At 36.7% G+C, this 20,078-nt stretch overlaps 1 protein-coding gene and 1 non-coding gene across 2 annotated transcripts in view; one reads left to right on the top strand and one right to left on the bottom strand.

Moving 5' to 3' along the window:
* LOC150108543 (KICSTOR complex protein SZT2-like) overlaps window positions 1–20,078 on the top strand; it is a 1,022,772-nt gene that overhangs the window by 656,168 nt on the left and 346,526 nt on the right. Inside the window, exon 41 of the mRNA XM_090390485.1 lies at window positions 10,653–10,777. Coding sequence (XP_090246611.1) covers window positions 10,653–10,777 — 125 coding nt within the window. The remainder of the gene's footprint in view (window positions 1–10,652; window positions 10,778–20,078) is intronic.
* Window positions 2,346–2,427, bottom strand: TRNAR-CCU (transfer RNA arginine (anticodon CCU)). Its single transcript has one exon. It is a non-coding gene; the product is annotated as a tRNA-Arg (tRNA).

Below are 20,078 nucleotides of genomic sequence, written 5' to 3'. Positions count from 1 at the left end.
TATTTGAAAAGATGTCAAGAAAGATTGTGGAAGAGAAACATGGAGAAGAACAAGCTGGATTCTGTCCAATAGGGATTGTCACAGTCATATTTTCACTTTATGACAAATAGTTCAAATGTAATGGGAACATATGGATCTGTATGTAAGTTGTAGATTGTGCCAATAGAAAAAATTTTCAGAATGCTAAGGTTATATATGAAGTAAATGGAATATTATACATAGCAATAAATATTTAATTTGTATATTTAATCTGTATATTTAATTTGTTAAATCAGCAGCATTAGAATTAAAGGAAGTACAATTAAGATGGTTTGTTGTAAAGTCAGGTGTATGATGACAAGGATGTTCAATATTTCTGATCTTGTTCATCATGTAATATACATTACATTATAGAGAAAAGTGGCATTAAACTGATATCAAAATTGGACATATCACACTCTGAGCCCTTTATTTCATGTAGATGTTATTATATTAATAATAAAATATATATAATAATAAACATATATTAATATTAAATTTAGTTTAATCCTTTATCCAAGTGTGAGCAAACAAAATTTGCGCCTGAAAATATCTTCAGGACTGGGGTAAGGTAGTACAGTAGTAAATCCAGAGTAATTTAATAAAAAGGTGGCACACACCTTTTGGCAACTCCTATAGGTAAAGATGACCTCGCTATTGCTTCTGCCTGGTATCTCCACTTCTGGGTCTGGCTCCCACTGAAGAGACCTCAATAAAGGTTGAAACTAGTCTGGGTAGTGGCCCTTCCCTTAATGCATAATATTATACATATCTGAAAGAAGATGTGTTTTGTTATGGGAGATACTGAGATAGGAGTGATATTAGCTTGGTCCACCTTTGCTGCGAGTTGCCTGATGTTGTACTACATTACCCCGGTCCTGAAGATATTTTCAGGTGCAAACTTTGTTTGCTCACACTTGGATAAAGGATTAAACTAAATTTATTATAGTCTAACCAAGTGAAAAATAAACTTTCAATATATTGATATATATTATCATATATATTAATATTATTCCAGGTGACCCTCCATGGACTCCGAAGGCTCATCATGGGCGATCCACACAATATCTCTCATACCTCACCATTAATACACTGACTGAGGAAGCACTCACAACAGACTATGGCAAGCAATTCCACTTTCATCATTTTCTAACAAAACTTCTACTCTCACATCCCTGCTAACCAGACTTATTCAATTTCTAGCGATGATTTCTTGTTTTGCCTCCTCTAGCCATGTGCACTAATTTCATTGGCATAAGTTCTATAAAATCCTTTTAGATGTAATCTAAAAGGATTTTATATTAAATGTTTCTTTTATAGCCCCTCTTTTCAGCCTATCAACCAATTTTTGCATCCCACAAACCCTTACTTTGTCCTCCCAGGCAGCATTTCACAGACCATGCACCATTGTCACTCATCGCTGGATCCTTTCCCACCACTTCCTCATGCAAAAAAATCCAGGTGACTTGACCTAAGCACAATAACTAGATTGACTGTATCAGGCCATATAAAGAGAATTATTATTATTATTAAGTGACACCTCCAGGGAGTCCAAGGACTCATCGTGGGAAGGCACACTACTCTACTTCGCTAAATATATCTCATCCTCTTCACTACCACTTAATTCTCCAATTACGACACTACTACCATCAACACCATTTATCGCCCATCATCACCAATCTAAAAGGATTTTATATTAAATGTTTCTTTATAGCTCCTCTTTTCAGCCTATCAACCAATTTTTGCATCCCACAAACCCTTACTTTGTCCTCCTAGGCAGCATTTCACAGACCACGCACCATTGTCACTCATCGCTGGATCCTTTCCCACCACTTCCTCATGCAAAAAAATCCAGGTGACTTGACCTAAGCACAATAACTAGATTGACTGTATCAGGCCTTATAAAGAGAATTATTATTATTATTAAGTGACACCTCCAGGGAGTCCAAGGACTCATCGTGGGAAGGCACACTACTCTACTTCGCTAAATATATCTCATCCTCTTTACTACTACTTAATTCTCCAATTACGACACTACTACCATCAACACCATTTATCGCCCATCATCACCAACAACAGTATTTTTTGTCTGTAAATTGCGTGTATTCTGAAGGCTGTTTTGTCTGTACGTGGGATGAAAAACCCAAGTTTCCGGGAGGAAAAAACCCTGCTACCACCGTATGAGAGCGGCTAACTCACCTTCAATTGAAAAAGCCCATATAAGGATTCCCCTCGTCATGACGAGAATCAAACCCAGGTCTTTTCCAATTGAAGGGCACAATGTCCCGCTGTTCTTCCAATTGCACTACAGCAGCTACAGTAAACGTCGACCAGGATGGGATTCAAACCCACGCGAGGAAACCCCAATGGATTAGGAGTCTATCGCCTTAACCACTCGGCCACCTCGTCTATTCTGAATCTATCAGTGTTCTTTATTATTATTATTATTACATGACACCTCCAAGGACTCATTGTTGGAGAGCATTCTACTCTATTCTGCTACCTACATCTTGCCATGTCACATTACAACACAATTATTATCAATGCGATCTACTGTCCACCACGATTACCATTAGTATTTTTTGTCTTTAAATTATGTGTATTCTCACAGCCAATTTGTCTGTATGTTGGATGAAAAACCCGAGTTTCCAGGAGGAAAAAATCCTTCTACCTCATATGAGATCAGCTAGCTCACCGTCATTTAAAAAGACCTATATAAAGAATCCTCTTGTCACGATGAGAATTGAACTTAGGCCTTTTCCATTCAAAGGATGTAACGTACCATTGTTCTTCCAGTTGTATTATGGAGGCAGTCACCCTCATATCCACATCATCAAATTCGTATCTGTCCCCATTTATTCCAGTTTGCATGATATTTTCATATAGTATCTCAAATGCCTTTACAAAATCTAATAGTCTCATCATATAGTCATTTTCTTTATTCAACTCGCTTGTCACTGTATTATAAAAGATTAGTAAATTACTAAAGCATGACTTACCCTTCAGAAAGTTATACTATCTCCTATAGAGTATCATATTCTTATCCATCCATTTCTGAATTCTGCCTCAGACCAACAGCAGTATTTTCATCTATATCTTTAACACCACTTCATAGATACTAATTGGTCTATAATTTGCTTCCATAGTCTTGGAGTCTCCTTTATGCAGCAAAACTATTTTGCCTCCTTCCACTCCTTTGTGACTTCACTGGAGCTTAGATTTAAGTAAAACAGCATAGTCAGAGACAATGCCAATTCCTTTGTATATTCTCATAATACAAGCTGATATCTCATCTAATTCTGCTGTTGTATTTGCATAGCAATTCTTCAGTATCCTATTTACTTCCAGTTCATTAGTCTTTATTCTCACACCAGTTCCTGTCACTTCTGTTACAGAAATAGCTTTAATGTTATTACTTAAAAAATTAACAATGTATATTAAATATTAATTAGATAAAACTTTTTAATTAATACTTACAATATTTTGGCAAAGTCAAATTGCCATCATCAGGGATCAGTGAAGAAATTGATATGTGCATGCAGGCACTACATAGGGTAAGTATGGCTGGAGCAGAAACAATAAAGGTAAGTCTAAAGAGCAGTAAGTAGTTCTGAATACTGCCCCCCCCCCCTTATGAGCTGGGATGGGTGTTCTTGGCTCTTGGGCTGAAGGGATCAGGATGAGTTCTTCACGTATTTAAGACAGTTTCATACAATCAAATTTATTGAGATTCATGTAGTTCCTTTTCAGCAGATTCCAGGAAAAGTCTTTCATATTTGAATTTGCACCTGTGGAGTAAGGTGGCCTTTTTTTCTATTGTATATTGTGGTGGATTTCCAAGAGATGGTTGGCAAGGCTGTAGTTGTGAAACCTTATTTTGTCTTTGTGTTCAGCGATTCTGATGTTAGCTGTTCTTGCCTGTTTGGCTACTATAGGACAGCTTATAGCTGCATGGAAACTGGTAGATACCCAACTGGTCTAAGGACTGTGACTGGTCTTTAGGGTTGCAAATAAGAGATGCCAGTTTTTTGTGTGGTTCATAAGTGGTTATAAGGTTGTATCCCTTTAGAAGTTTTGTCAGTTTTTCAGATGTGTCTCAGATACATGATATGGTCATAGTTTTTTTGTATAGTCTCTGTTTTGGAGAGGGGGAGGGATAGTTTTGTTTTGGGGTTTTAATCTTTGGACTCAGTGGGAACTGTAAAACCCCACCAAATCCAAATTTCTGTATGTTCAGGTTCAGTGGTGAGGACATTATTATCAGGTTAATCAATTTTTCCCAGTTGTACAGTTTTAACAATCCCAAGCTATTTTGTTTGTTTCTTTGTGTGTGTGTGTGTGTGTGTGAGAGAGACTTGATAAATTTATCTATGAAAATGTCTAAGAAGGCAGGAGTCTTTCCTGAGGTGAACTGTCCAGTTATTAAGATATGTCAGGAAATGCATTAAGAGCCTCACAGCTGTTGGCCAAATGGAGTGCACATCATCATGGTCAAACTGTAGATATCTGTGGAGTAGTGATTAAGCTTTATCTTCAAAGGGAAGGGGAGGAATGTGAAGAATCCCATGGCTGACCCTTTATCTGTTTGTATGGTGAACTCAAACAAGGCTGAGATATTGGGAAAAAATTGTGCTTGGATAAAGACAAGGTGCCTTCAGAGAAAGGGATACATTTAGTGAATAGAGAGATGTCAAAACAGACTGTATGTTAGTGTGTTTTATTGTTATGTTTTCTATACAGGTCTTAAAGTGGGCAGAGGTTTTGATGTGAAGTGGTTTTGCCAAATAAAGTGAGTGAGCACTTTGGCTAAGTGGTTTGGATAGGTGAATCAATGCCATCAAAAATAGAGCTGTAATGGCTCATCCTATTTGTGGATTTTAGGCAGCCCATATATCTGGGGTAGGGAGGTCTGGAATTGTTTAGGGTGGGACATTGGATAAATATTAATTTGTTCATTAATCCCTGATGATGGCAGTTTCACTTTGCCAAAATATTGTCAGGATTTTTTTTTTTTTCTTCAAATCAACTTCTGTCATTTTGCTTCCATCACCACTCATTAAAGTTATCTTCCATAGTCATTCATCCTTTTATTTAATGTATAATGAACCAGTTTGCTTTGATTTGCTCAGCTAATTTCTTCTCATAGTTTGATTTTCCCTGTGTCTTATACTGCTTGTGAGCTTGTTGATTATTTTGACAGCTCTAGCTTAATGATATTACTCATCCATCTAACTCCTACCTAATTTATCTTCTGGACCTTGTGTCTTGCTAACATCCTTCTCTTGCAGATTTTTATGCCATGGCACTGCTTTAATCTACCCCCCCTCCCCTAAGCTCATAATCACCTGCCCTGTAGTTCTCCATATACTCCTTTACTGGAATTCTTGTAGATAAACTTATATTTAACTTTCTGCTCTACCAAAGACTAGCCACTTCTCCCTAGACCTACCTGGAGTATACCAGGTCCCTTGCAGTTGCAAACTGTCCTACTATGGCCAAATAGGCAGGACAGCTAATATCAGAATATCTGAACATAAGGACTATATTCAGTTCCACCAATACAGCTACTCGGAACTTGCTGATCATGCTTTTGGACACCTGCCACAAAATACACTGGGAAGAAAGCCACTTTACTACACCCCAGCAAGTATAAATATGAGAGATTATTCCTGGAATCAGCCTTAGCTCTAAAAAAAAAACTCTGCAAACCTCAACAAATTTGTGATGCATGAGACTGTCCCAAATATGGGAATCTTTCATTCTGAGAACAGCCCAACAGCCAAGACAACCCAATTTAGCCCACTAGGGGGCAGGCACCTTTAGAACTCTAGGACTGACTTCAGTTGTTTTCTTCAGCCATTTTTGCTTAGTGTTAGTGCCAGCAAGCACATATCATTATTTTGTGATCCCTGAAGATGGTAATGTAACATTACCGAAATATAGGCGGTATTAATTAAAGTTTTTAATTAATATTCTAGTATACATTGTCTTTCCCTAAAATCCTTTACTGGAAATTCCACATTTGGGACCCTCCCAAGTCAGGATCTTAGATATCATATGATGATGATGATATCTAAGATCCTGATCTGAGATAGCATATGATGATGATGATGTTTCCATCACATGCGTTTCAAGTAAATATTTCTTAGAAGCTGAATGAATTCCATTTCCTTTCATTTGATCTTCCCTCTTTCCAGTCTGTGTACCTATAGTTGAAGTTCCTCATAATAATTACTCAACCTGCACTTGTGAAAATTTACTGATTATGTCTTCCACATATCACCCCTTGCTCTCCCTATCCTATATCAATAACTAACTATATTTTATCCCTCCATTTCACACCCGTTGCCTCAAATGAACAGCCATCTATATACTATTCTTTGTGACTGTAATTCATCTGCTGCCATTTGTAGTGTATCTTCTATCCCTTTTCTTATTCCTGATACTTCTAGCATTTCTTAAGACCATACTTCCTTTACACCTTATATTGACTATCTTATTTATCCCTTGAGAAACTAGATTCTGTATTTTTTTGGTTTATTTCATACTTACCTCGTGGTCGCCTGTTGCTCACCAGCTGTCTTGCATCTAACCCAATAGCTTTAGTTTTTCCTGACTTTGCACTTTCGTGCACTCTGTGAACAATGCTTTCTTGAGACACCTAGCAAATCTATTTATGTACAGTCTATCAGCATCATATATGTCCCTCATAATCCATCAAATTCAGTCTGTAAGTCTTCAAGCATCACACCAGCATTAATACATTTGTGGTCATTAAAAACAAATTACACTATAACCACGTTAATTAACTTTAATGAAATGAAAGTACAGATATTTTGTAACGAAAATAACAGTACACCATCAGTGCGTAGAAACAAGCAAATCAAAGAAACAGGAATACAAGGTACATGCAACAATCGGAATCGGAACAAATAAGAATCGAAATGATTGTTTCTCTTTTCCAAATGTTTGGGAGATTCTCATTTTATGTAACCATCAAAAATAGTTTTAATATTTGTTTGCTATTCTTTATTTCCTGTTTGCAATAATGTAGTATTAAAAAATAAATTAATAAATAAGTATATAACTATACCTCTTATTGAATTTATAACTGTATGCTACTAATATATAGAAACAATTTGAGAAAATAGAAGGAAAATGTTATTAGTATGCCTCAAACATTTCAGTTGGATTGTCTTCAATCAATCCAGATAACAGAATATTAATGAAGTTATTGATACCTTTCCTTGTTTCCTTAACAAGCAGAAAGAAAATTGAAATAAATTATATTAGTCTAGCAGTTATATTCTTTTTTTAATACTTTACTCAATAGTGAGCAAGCAGAGATCATTTTAACAAAGGGCTCGCGTTATCTAGCAAAAAAAAAAAAAAAAGGCTTAACTTAGCCCTTATAATACTTATATAGCAACTTTGTAGAGCTTCTGACAGATATGATAATTTCTGTAGGATATCAATTATTAATGCTAGATCTTTTAAAAATTCCAAATTGAGAAGACAGTTTAAAAAGCCATTTTATCGTTTGATGCCAAATGCTTGCATAAAGCTGGGTAATTTCTCCACAAATCAGAAGCCGTTCGTAAACTGCAAGCTGCCCATTGTGGTCCAAACACATGGCAGATCTTTACGATTTCGATACCAAGTCTTTTGCAATCGTATTTAATTCTCGTTGATTTTTTGGTGATTCATGATAAAAAGCATATAATTTATCCATAAATATTTTAAAATGATTTATTTCTTTAATGTTTTTTATCGAATCGTCTAATGCTAAGTGTAAACGATGACGCAATGCCAAATCACAACGTTTGGAAATTTTTGTAGAAGTTGATTGCAATACCTGATTTATTTCCTAACATTACACTAGCTCCATCAGAACGAAATGCAATGAAATGATAATTAAAATACTTTTTTTGAATGTTAGTCAAGTGGGTTTTAATTTATCGTCGTACATATTTCGCCAATTTTTGCTATTGGCATCTTCAGGGAATACAATTATATGAAGGTAATAGACATTGCAATGAAATGATGTTTTATATAGTTGTCAGAAAATCCATATGATTTAAAGTAGCAATTATAGTAGCATATATACATTCGACGGTGGTATTTTCTAGTTCTACAAGATTATACAAGAAGAACAAGAGGCTCGCAAATTTGAGAAAAATTTAACGAAGGGCTCGCGTGAGCCCCTTATAGCTTACCACTGATTGTGACCCTTTCTGTAATGCATAGCAGTATTATGTTTGAAAGGAACTGTGCTTTGCATTATGGTATATACTAAGATAATTTGATATTGCCCTAGTATTTAACATAATATGATTTCTTGTTTAATATAATTTACTTTAACCAAAAAAAAAAAAAAAAAAAACGTTATGGAACATTTTTGTATTTGTATATGAAAAATATAACTCTCCATTCATTTAGTTCTAAGTATCTGTGCTAATCTAGCTCCTTTTCTTAACCTCATCTTTTACAATGTTTCTCAGATGAGTACTGACAATGACACTTGATACTGAATGTAATCCCACAGATATTGTGTATGGTTGACTTCCATTGTGTCCCAGAGATATTTGTATGCTTGGAGAATTGTTTATGGTTGTTTTCCAATAAGTGCTATCAAATGAAAGCAAACAATGGGCCAAGTGTTTTACATATGTCTTCTTGCCCTACATATTTGGGGCTGAAATATAATGTGCTGACATTCCATTACTCACAGACGACTGTTTTGTAATACCTCTCTTACCTGTTGGAAATTGGGAATAAAATTATATATTTACTGGGGGGAGCCTCTTCCTCCCTGATGCCTATGGCACCCAACCCCTTTCTGTGAAAGAGGGAGTTCTGCCCCCCCCCCCCCCCCCCCAAGTTCCAGATTATTAGGCCTGTACTCCTTAAATTCTGATGACTCGAAAGGAGGGCTCTCCCTGGGGCTTACAGCGTCCAACCACCTGAGTTCCAGACTGGTAGGCCACAAAAAACATTACAAAAAAAGGCTTATCATTTTATATTATAGAGTAGATAATTAATGAGTTAAAATATCATTTATGGGAAGTTAGGGAAAAAACATTTTTGAAAATCAGCAAAGAGCTATACAAAATTCTTTACAACATTGTGTTATGGAAATGATGTTCTTACTCCTGTATCTTAGAGTAGCAATTGCCTTATCCCTTGAAATCCTATCTTTATTATTTAAAAAAGTTCTCATTCCATTACTTTTATATTGAAACTTTATCACACTTATATTCCATGGTTGACATATGGACATTCCAAAAGTAATGCCTACATATACATGACACTCAGCGTATGAATGGTTTAAATGTCTAGTCTTGTGTTCCTTTATTCCTTCACCACATTTAATACATTTTGATGTATGATTGAAGTTGCATTTCTTATGTTTCATACGTGATGGATGAGGCTTTTACAAGTTTGTCAAAGCATGCAGTAACCAGAATTTTGGTGTATGAAATGCGAATGCTATTGATGAAATTTATACAGGTTACAAAACTTTGCAATCTGTATAAATTTCATTATTAACTAAAGGAAGGTAATATTTTTCTTCACAAAATTATGACTAGGATAAAAGTAAAGTTTATCATTATTAACTAGAAATGAAAATTCATTCTCAACCATCTGCTTGAAAGGTGAATTGCCTTTTGGGAATAGCAAAGGTGCGATTAACCAGAGCTATATGATGAAACGAATGACAGTACATTACAAAGCTATGTGTAAAGAAGTGGATTAATTTTTTTTCCCCCCTTAATGAACAGGAAATGAGTGATTTGGATTGGAGTTGCAGAACATTCCCTTCCATAACACCTGTACTTTGCTCCATCAAATTTCCTATTTTTTTCCCTTAGTTGAAGCCACATCTCAGAGATATCGATTTTGAGCATGACAATTTCAAACCATGTGATGGTTTGAAAAATTCAGCATGTGATGGAGAAAGTATATTTAAAGGGAGGGCGATTATGTTGAGAAATTATGTGCCAGCCTGGTTGGGAGTGCTTAGCATGTCCACTTGCCAACAAATTGGCTTTCGATTCTAATATTCACAAACATTCAATGCTATAGGCATGAATGTTTGTTGAATATCTTTAGATGGGGGCGAATTTCATCACCTGGTGTGAGACCACCATCCTGCTTGTTGAAAGCCTCAATTGTCTTAAAATGTTCCATGTTTGATGTTTAAAGCAGGGTTTTTGAATTATGTAAAAAATTAATAAAATAGAAAAATAAAAAAATAAAATAGCAAAATTATAAAAATAAACATTAGAAAATTCTTAGCCCACCCATAGTACTGATGTACTATGCATTTATGGTTCCCATTCATGAGTGATGTCACATAAAAATATGTGTGTGTATAAATGGAAACTTCAAACAAATATATATATAATATTTTATTTTTATTTATTTTACTGACATGCTGTATCACTTTAGGGTAGGGATCTGGCACAGTAGATGCATTACTTTTGGGATGAAGATTTCATATAAAATGATCACACACACACAATATTATTCTTTTTTTTTATTTATTTATTTTTATAGATCATGTAAGTTACCATGTCTTATTGTTGGTCAGCTGAAATGTTGTTTGTTATCCTGGCTTTGTTTTTTTTTAGGTCCCGAAATTAAAGAAGAGCTTGTGCGAGTACTTCAAAACAGATTAGACGATGCAGTATTAGACACAATCACCGTCCTTTTAGCTAGAAACCCACAGTGCAAATTGTCACCTGAAGATGTTCAGGTATATTTTTTTCACAATGATTTTATTTGATATTTCTTTCCAAGTGTAAATTATTATACAGTTAACTCTTATTATTCCACAACCACATTGCTGTTCTTTTAACTACAAAATAGTTTAAAACGTTATAGCAACAGTTTATATCCACTATAAAACAGACTGTTCTCATTGTGTCTACAAGTTTGCTGTATTGAAAGTTGACCATAGCTGTGATATATGCATATAGTTAAGTGAGTGGTTGACTGACTCTTAGCATCTCAAAATTGTGTGGAAAGGCTTATGTGTTCGTTGTACATGTTGTTTAATTTACACAGTATATATCAGAACACAGAATTATAAGTAAATAATTATTTATTGACTTATTGCTGATATTTCGCTGGTGTCATAACCAGCATCTTCAAAGCACAAAAACACTAGTTTGTCACAGTACACAAGACTACAACAACATGGTGTAACAAAGAGACTAGTTTAACAAAATTGTAGCAACAACACAGACTAAGGTCCTAATTAGTTGCCCTCTATCTAAAAAAAACAAACAAACAAACAGCGAGAGAAAGCAGGTACTAGTTATGTCTTAAGATGACTTCTCCCAAATCTTAGGCAAATTTATACAGCCATATTTGTTGAGATTCAGAGTGTGTTTCAAGACTTCTGTTGCTTCTAAGAACAATCTCTCTGACTTGTAAAAGCTGCTGTGCCAGTACTTTTGTTTTTCTTCCAGTTGATCCTGTGTGCAGGGGTATCCAAAGCATGGTCTGCTAGGCCTGACTTGCCATAGTGGTAGTGCCAGGTGTATCTTTTATGTTCACTGATGCAGATGTCCACAGTTCTTCCTGTTTGACCGTAGTAAGCTTGATCACATGAGCAGGGTGCTTCGTAGACTCCTGGATGTGATAAAGGAGGGATGTTGTCCTTGGGTGAACGGATGAGAGATGCTAATTTGACACACAGTCTGAATACAGTGCATAGTTGATGTTTATTGAGAATTCTAGATATCTTTTCCAATGTGCCTTTAATGTATGGGATAGTGACTGTTTTGTTGTAATTCTCCATGGTGGATAGTGGGAGGGGTTTTTTAGGAGCATTTAGTATTTTGTTTATCTTATGGGGATTATAACCATTGGCCAAGAAGATGTGGTGTAAGTGAGCCAGTTCAGAAGCAAGAGCATTGTCATTAGAACAGATTGCTCTCATTTTGTGGATTAGCATTTTTAAGATGCCATACTGTTGAGAAGGGTGATGGTGTGATTGTTTGTATAAATATCTCACTGTATGTGTGGGTTCCTTATCATTCTATATCTGAGAATGATAAGGAACCATCTGGAAGATGTGTGATTAGTTTATCGAGGAAGTTATTAGCTTCTAGGATATTTCACATGGAAGGGGAAAATATACAAACAATTAGATGGGACAGCTATGGACTCCTTCCTTTACCCCCATTAGCCAACTTCTACATAGAACATCTTGAAAAACTAGCTATCAATACAGCCACTCTCAAACCAACACTTTGGCTACGTTATGTTGACAATGTGCTTGCTATTTGGCCACATGGCCCATGCACATTAGATGCATTCTTAACACATTTAAATAGCCAACATCCAAAAATCCACTTTACAATGGAACTGGTAGCTAATAACTGTCTGCTCTTCCTGGATACGCTAATCACACGTCTTCCAGATGGTTCCTTATCATTCTCAGTTTTTAGAAAGCCCACACATACAGGGATATATTTACACAAACAATCATACCATCACCCTTCTCAACAGTATGGCATCTTAAAAATGCTAACCCACAGAGTGAGAGCAATCTGTTCCAATGACAATGCTCTTGCTTCTGAATTGGCTCACTTACTCCACACCTTCTTGGCCAATGACTATAATCCCCATAAGATAAACAAAATACTAAATGCTCCTAAGAAATCCCTCCCACTATCCACCACAGAGAACTATAACAAAACAGTTGCCATCCCATACATTAAAATAAAGAAGATTGCTGCAATAATGGGAAGGACACTGACCTGCAGAGATAAAAGGGTTATCATTCTGTTGTATAAGACTCTGATCAGACCACACTTAGACTATTGTTCTCAGATCTGGTCCCCAGGATTTGAAGGGGATAAATTAACTGTGGGAAAGGGTACAAAGGCAGATAACAAAGATGGCGACAGGACTGTACAACGTTAGTTATGAGGATTGGCTGAGGGAGTGTGGACTGCAGAGTTTGGTGGATAGAAGATGGAGAGGTGATATGTTAAACTGTTGAGAGGTGGTTACAGGGTTGGTACGGGGAAGTTCTTTCGCTTGGTTGAACATTGGGAAGGAGTCATGACAAGGGGCCATCCCTGGAAGTTATGAAAGGAAACTGCAAGAAAGAGGGTGAGGAGTGGTTTCTTTGCATGGAGGGTGGTTGAACCATGGAATGCATTGCCTGATAGAATGGTGAGAGCAAGAACGGTCAATGCGTTTAGGAGTGGAATGATAGACTTTGTGTTTCCTAGGAAGGACCTCCCTCAATGAGTCTTGATAGACTTGTGTTTCTTAGAAAGGATCTTCCACGATGAGTCTTTTGACTCCATGGAGGCCTGAATAATAATAATAATAATAAAGGCACATCAGAAAAGATATCTGGAATTCTCATAAACATCAACTATGCACTGTATTCAGACTGTGTGTCAAATTAGCAACTCTCATCCGTTCACCCAAGGACAGCATCCCTCCTTTATCACATCCAGGAGTCTACGAAGTACCCTGCTCATGTGATCAAGCTTACTATGGTCAAACAGAAAGAACTGTGGACATCTGCATCAGTGAACATAAAAGATACACCTGGCACTACCACTATGGCAAGTCAGGCCTAGCAGACAGGATCAACTGGAAGAAAAACAAAAGTACTGCACAGAAGTTTTTACAAGTCAGAGAGATTGTTCTTAGAAGCAACAGAAGCCTTAAAACATACTCTGAATCTCAATAAATATGGCTGTATAAATTTGCCTAAGATTTGGGGAGACAGTCATCTTAAGACATAACTAGTACCTGCTTTCTCTCGCTTTTTTTTTTTTTTTTTTGATAGAGGTCACCTAATTAGGATCTTAGCTTTGTGTTATTGCTACAATTTTGTTAAACTAATCCTTTTGTTACGCCATGTTGTTGTTGTAGTCTCATGTACTGTGACAAACTGTGTTTTTGTGCTCTGAAGATGCTGGTTATAACACCAGCGAAATATCAGCAATAAGTCAATAAATAAGGTCCACGTGGTTAGCCTAGTGGCTATGCGCTTCGCAACCATATGCCTGGGGAAGGAGTGTCCTAGGTTCGATTCCCATCGGTGACGCGAGGAGCTGAAGGATCTTCCTCAGCCATAGCCAAGTTAGCCAGTCTTGGGCGTGGACAGCAGGGTTTTTCCCCAGTTTATTCTGGGATTTTTCATCCCACAAAGCAGGCAAACTGGCCTCGAGAACTCAACACTACAGGCCATAGGATACACCGGGGCATAAGGCTGACCACCTTATCCTGTTAACGGAGTGAGGTCCGATGATCAATGGACCCTCGACACCGCAAGGTAAAAGAGGGTATAAGGAAGATGATGATGATGATAATTATGCATCAGGAAAAATCTTAAAATATGAAATTTTATTAGTTTAAGTATCACTTCAAGAAATTCATGACTTTCAATTATTTGGTTCATTAGAAATCTCAGGACTCAGTGCAAGAGGCTCACATAATTCCTGTTGCATCTCTATGTAAACTCATTCGCTGACAGTCTGAATACACCTTGGCAATCCATTCGTTTGGTTCACTGTTCTCTAAGAAAAAAAAAAATCTAGCCATCATGCCCTTTGTAACCAAATACTTACCATCTTCAATATGTGGTGAGAGGGGAGATAGCAAAAAGAATCCTTGTCACCCTTCTGCTTGCAGATGAGTGACAAGGATTGTGGCCGATGAATTTCATCTTCCACCTAAAGATATTTATGCTGCATCTGTGCTGTGTGAAATGCCTTTAGTAAGATATATTTCCTGTCTCCTTTTTCTGCTTATCGCTTCTCTCCAACCAGTAAACCAAGGATTGAATTCCACAGGTATGAATACTTGTGAATATCCTTATATAGTAGATGAATTTCATCACTTGGTGTGAGATCACAACCCTACTTATTGAAGACCTGGCATGAAACACTAATCCTTCCATAATAGAATTGTGGTTTGATCCATGTATGATATGTGTACAGTGGAGTTTGTATCTTCACTAAATTTCAATTCTTGTCTTATTATTTCTAGTTTCAGAGTCTGATCCATTCCTTGCTATGCTGTCCTATCAGCATAGTATACAGTCAGTCTGATTGGCCAACCTGCCCATGGTACCAATATATTATAGGTAGCGATCATTTTGTGGGTTTCATGTACTTGAAAACCATTTGATTTGTGATCATTATTCTTTATTTGTTTTCAGTCTATATAGATTCTCCTGCATAATTATTTTCATTTGGCTTGAAAACATTTCATATTTGTTCTGTAGAGATGATCTTCAACGTTGCCAACCCTTAACCCCAATCATAGTACAGTGATACCCCGAAGTTACGTGGTAGGTGGGAGCAACAAAAAATGCGCAAGTCGAATTCGCGTAACTCGGGGTATAATTTTGCATGTAATTTATATATACAAACATACAATTGGGAACCAAAGGTTTACAAAAACACCTATATTTTTTAAGAAATATAATCATAATTTTAGTTTTTCGTACATAAAAAAAAAAAAGAAAGTTATTTCGATGTCGATGGTTTCATAAAATCTAATAGATCCGTCTGATGGCATAATGTCTTTTTCTTGTCACACAAAATTTCTTCATAGCAAGCCAGTGATTTTTTTATTCCTTGCCTTGTGGCTACAATTCATTCCTCGTTAGAATCTGTGTCCCCCAAAATCTGTAAACCTTTCTTAATTAAGCTGAGACCTAGTGTTAATTTTGCAATTGTCATGTGCTTTTCTGGTAAAACTGGATCTAAGGTTTTGGTCTCTTCAGTAGCGAAGAGTCTCTGATATCTCCGATATCGGAGACTCTTTGCTACTGAAAGGTGTCCATAGACACCCCAAGAATCTCCGATAATCCTTACAGCATCTAAAACATTAAACCGTTTCCAAAACTCTTTAACAGACAGTTGCTCATTTTGCCTCATAGCTTCATTCAGACTTGCAAACGAACGGTGTGTGTAGTACGCTTTGAATGTTTTTCTTTTCTTGCTAGCTGTAGAAGAATCGGACTTGCTTCTTTTGGTGACATTATTATTTTTTATGTGATAAAATTTTTATCAAGAACATAACATTAAACAATCGCAAGGTTTGTAGACTATAAAAATCGTGTATGAATGGAGACTGCACGAAACTCGTCAGTGCTTGTTCACAGCATGTGCAACAGTGGCGAATGCAGCCGGTGCCGGAAAGATACGACTAGTGGTGAGGCGTGACGGGAATACGTACATGTAAGAAACCGCGTAACTCCGGATTCGCATAAGTCAGGGTATGACTGTATTAATATATGATAGGCCTATAACCTTTCATGCTTGAAGAGATCACATGAGAGAGAGAGAGAGACTGTCTTCTCATCCCTTACTAAGGCAATTGAGTATAGCTGGTACTATTCCATACTTACACAATTTTCACATTCAAATATCTTAAAATAAGAAAAAAATAAAACCTAAACAAGACTGACCTTTCTGGCATCATTTTCTCCTTCAACTGTAATCCAGGAGAATGAAAGAAAATTACTTCCCATTATACCACAAACAGCCTAGTTCATGATTCCCTTCATCTTTTACCAGAATGATAACAATAAAATTGTTCATTAGTCTGAATACTAATAAATATCCTTGTTCAGATGATATCTTCCCAAGTTTTGCTCAAAATATTTGCTCCAGAATTAACTCTCATTCTAGCTGTCATACTTGTTTACATTTAAACAGTAGTATGGAGAGAACACAAACCTACATATATATATATGTACATACACAGTCCATCCCTGTAAGAGGAGTTAAAAGGCAGCCTTCAAGAAGGTTGTCACCCCTTTCCTTCCTGTTGTCTATAGTCATCTTGATGAAGAGACGAAGAAGGTTATCTGCATCCAACTTCTTCACTACTCGGAGGCACACAATTAATTGGCAATCACTGATATGGATTTTGTCTTAACTCTACAAAGGTTGGCTACCTGTACCCAACTCTGGACACAAACCATGAAAATGGAGAAACTAACTGGTTGCATTGACATTTTTACAGCATTCAGTTCATTCTGGCATGGAGGCCTCCTCACCAAGCTGCCATATTATGGTTTGCTTTTGGCCCTTTTGCAATTGACTCACCACTTTCCTTTCATCAGATTTTCCTATCAATCCCAGAGTATTCTAGGGATATGTTCTTTTGTCCATGCTTTCTTTTGTACATTAATAACCTTCTCTTAATAATCTGATATCATATCCATAGTTTTGCTGATGATAAGCCCTCCATGTGAGGTATGTGTCCATGCTTTTCTTCCAATATTCTCTGCTCTGCTTCCGAGTCTTTTTTGCTGTTCTATCTTCCAGACCACCATCACTGAGATCTAATGCCTTGTTGCCATGTTTGCTGTACAGTGTGACCCGTGGACATTCACAAAGGGGACAGTGGATCCTGGTAGTCTTGCACTACTTTTGCCTCTACTTTAGCAAGATGGGCAGTCCTAGATGGCCTGGCCAGGTCAGTCAGCTAGTGGGCTTGCTCTCTCTCCTTCCCCATGGTCCAGGGACATCACCAAGGCTTGCTCATGGTGCTCGTATAGCATCCAGAGTAGCTTTGGCATTTCACTTCCCAGTGCAATGACTGCACTGGGGAATGAAAACCATCCTCTTTTCCTTGTCATTAGCTTCATGTTAACCCTCAAATTACCCCACATTTTAGCATAGAAAGCAGATATATTTACTAAGGCAAATTTTCCTTCACGAAGATATGCTACTTCCCCAAAATTATATTTCTGCCCACCCATTTGTGTTTCTCTTAAACAACTCTTTCCTGTACCTTCACCACACTCCAGAAGTACTAATTTTCTGATTGGCTACATCTATCTTGGATCCTCCTTTACATAATATATCTACTTTCCTTTATTCACTGCTTTATATCTTGCCAGTGCTTACAATTTAAGCAACCTAGTCATAAACACTGTCTGTTTTTCAGCCATTCCCTTAATACATGTACAGAATCCCATTTAATGTGGCCTGCTGTTCACATTGAGATTTTGCTGTATTGTGATCACCATTTCATTTACCTCTATTCTCATGTGTATTTCATCATATCACTCATTGTATTATCATACCTGACAGAATGATCCCTTAGTAATTCAGCTACTGTATATATTCAGTACTCTCACCACTGTATTCATTAAAGGTTTCCTCCTGTAATCATTATTCTTACATTTACTTGTTATATGGTTCAAAGACCCTTCTGAGATTCCCTTTTGGTCTCCAAGCTGATTTCCTCTCGTAATCTGTAGTTTGTAATGTTTATGAGCTTCTTCTTATCTCTCTTTATATTCCATTGATAGCATTTCTTTTTTAATGCAGCTCCTAATTCATGATGTTACTTGTCTATTTAACTCTCACCTGATTTACAATCTTGATTCTGAGTATACAATCAGGATGCTGCACCTTGTTATTTTTCATATTTCATATTTATTTTTCCTGCTGACTTTCCCTTGCAATCTCTGTTGCCATGTTGTTGCTCCAAACCATTTTCTAAGTTTATCATAATTTTCTGCTGTGTTAACTAAAAATTTCATATACCTTCCCACTACTCACTAAGACTTCATGATCCCCTCTCTCCAGTGAGAGGGCAAGCAGCTGCATTGGTTGTGAACAAATCCTCTGATGCTGTCACAAGATCAAATATTCTCAAAACCACAAGTTCCCCTCCAATCACAATCTCTGTTTAGTAATTATCTCTAATATAAGAGAAAGGAAATGGAATTTATAGAGGTGGCACTGTCTTCCTCCTGAACATCCACTCCCAGTTCTTCTGCTAGCAGCAGAAATATCTTTCTCCATCCTGTTTTCACTTGAAAGTGGTTTCCTAACCTGTGTGATTCTATTCCTGTAGACTCTTCTTCCAACTGTCTGATTAATGTCTATAATTTTTGATTGAATAGAAATGACTAATATCAAGAAATTTTCCCCCATTATTTCTGGATATTGCTCTTAGTAAACAGGTATTGTAGTTTATTCCCTTCCTCCTTAAGTACTCTTGCATTCTTTAATGACCATTCTATTCTTATGAGTGACCTGAGACACTATATCATTATTTGATCCCTCCTGGTTTCCTCTTTACCTACTTCATGAGTACCTGTATATGCTAGCTGAGTTGGCCTAGTGGCTAATGCACCTGCTCTCCGATTGAAAAGTAGGTTCAAATCCCACAGTGAGCTTCTCTTTAGATGGGAGATGAATTTCATAGTCCGACGTAAGACCAATGCCCCATTTATTGGTGGTCTGAAGTGACTTGAATAAGTTACATGGGTAGGGTTTCCAGACTTGGTAAAAAAATAATTAAATAAAATTTAAAATGATTTAAAAAAAAAAAAAATTCTGAGCCCACCTAATACTAATGTTCCATAGGTTTGAAACCTTTCTAGGGTGGGAGATATATTTAAGAAAAGGTTCTTATGATTCCAGCATAATTGCTTTTCTCTGATTCTGCACTTTCGTTTATTTTATTGAGCAACAGTTTTTCTCCAGACATCTAACTTCACCTCCAGATTCATTTGTTTCATCTTCAAAGCCACTCTATTCTACAAACATAGTTGAAATAAGCAATATTCTCAATCAAAAGCCATAACCTAACAAATGCATGCACAATTTCTTGAGGATAGGTAAAAACAGATTTACTGTTGTTTTAATGCTCATGGACAAATCATCTCATATTTGACTTGTCCATTGGAAGGGACCAAAGAAAATTTCATTTTCTTGTTTGTGTATCACATGGGCACATGATTATTGAAAAATACACTTATTATTGAAACAGAAAGCTGTGTAATGAGAAGCAATTTATTATTTTCAAGATATAGATTGGCTTCTGTTCTAGTGGCCACATCACCAGAGCAATTACACTGTAACTAAGAAAGCAACTCCGGCTAGCACTGTCTTTCAATGCATAAACGGTATCTTTGCAGTGGCTAGATAGGATTCTGACTTAGAAGCATTCAGTCATAATCCCACGGATGGCAGCTTTGCACCACTAGTAACTCGACCAAGCACATGTACCAAGTGTCCGAACCTGCAGTTCCTCTCTTACTA

This window comes from Typopeltis vanoorti, chromosome 3, assembly GCF_054136105.1.
Source record: "Typopeltis vanoorti isolate ZY-2024b chromosome 3, IOZ_Tvanoo_1.0, whole genome shotgun sequence".
NCBI lineage: Eukaryota > Metazoa > Arthropoda > Arachnida > Uropygi > Thelyphonidae > Typopeltis > Typopeltis vanoorti.
The sequence above is the reverse complement of the archived record's forward strand: the minus strand, read 5'-3'. Positions and strand labels throughout refer to the sequence as shown.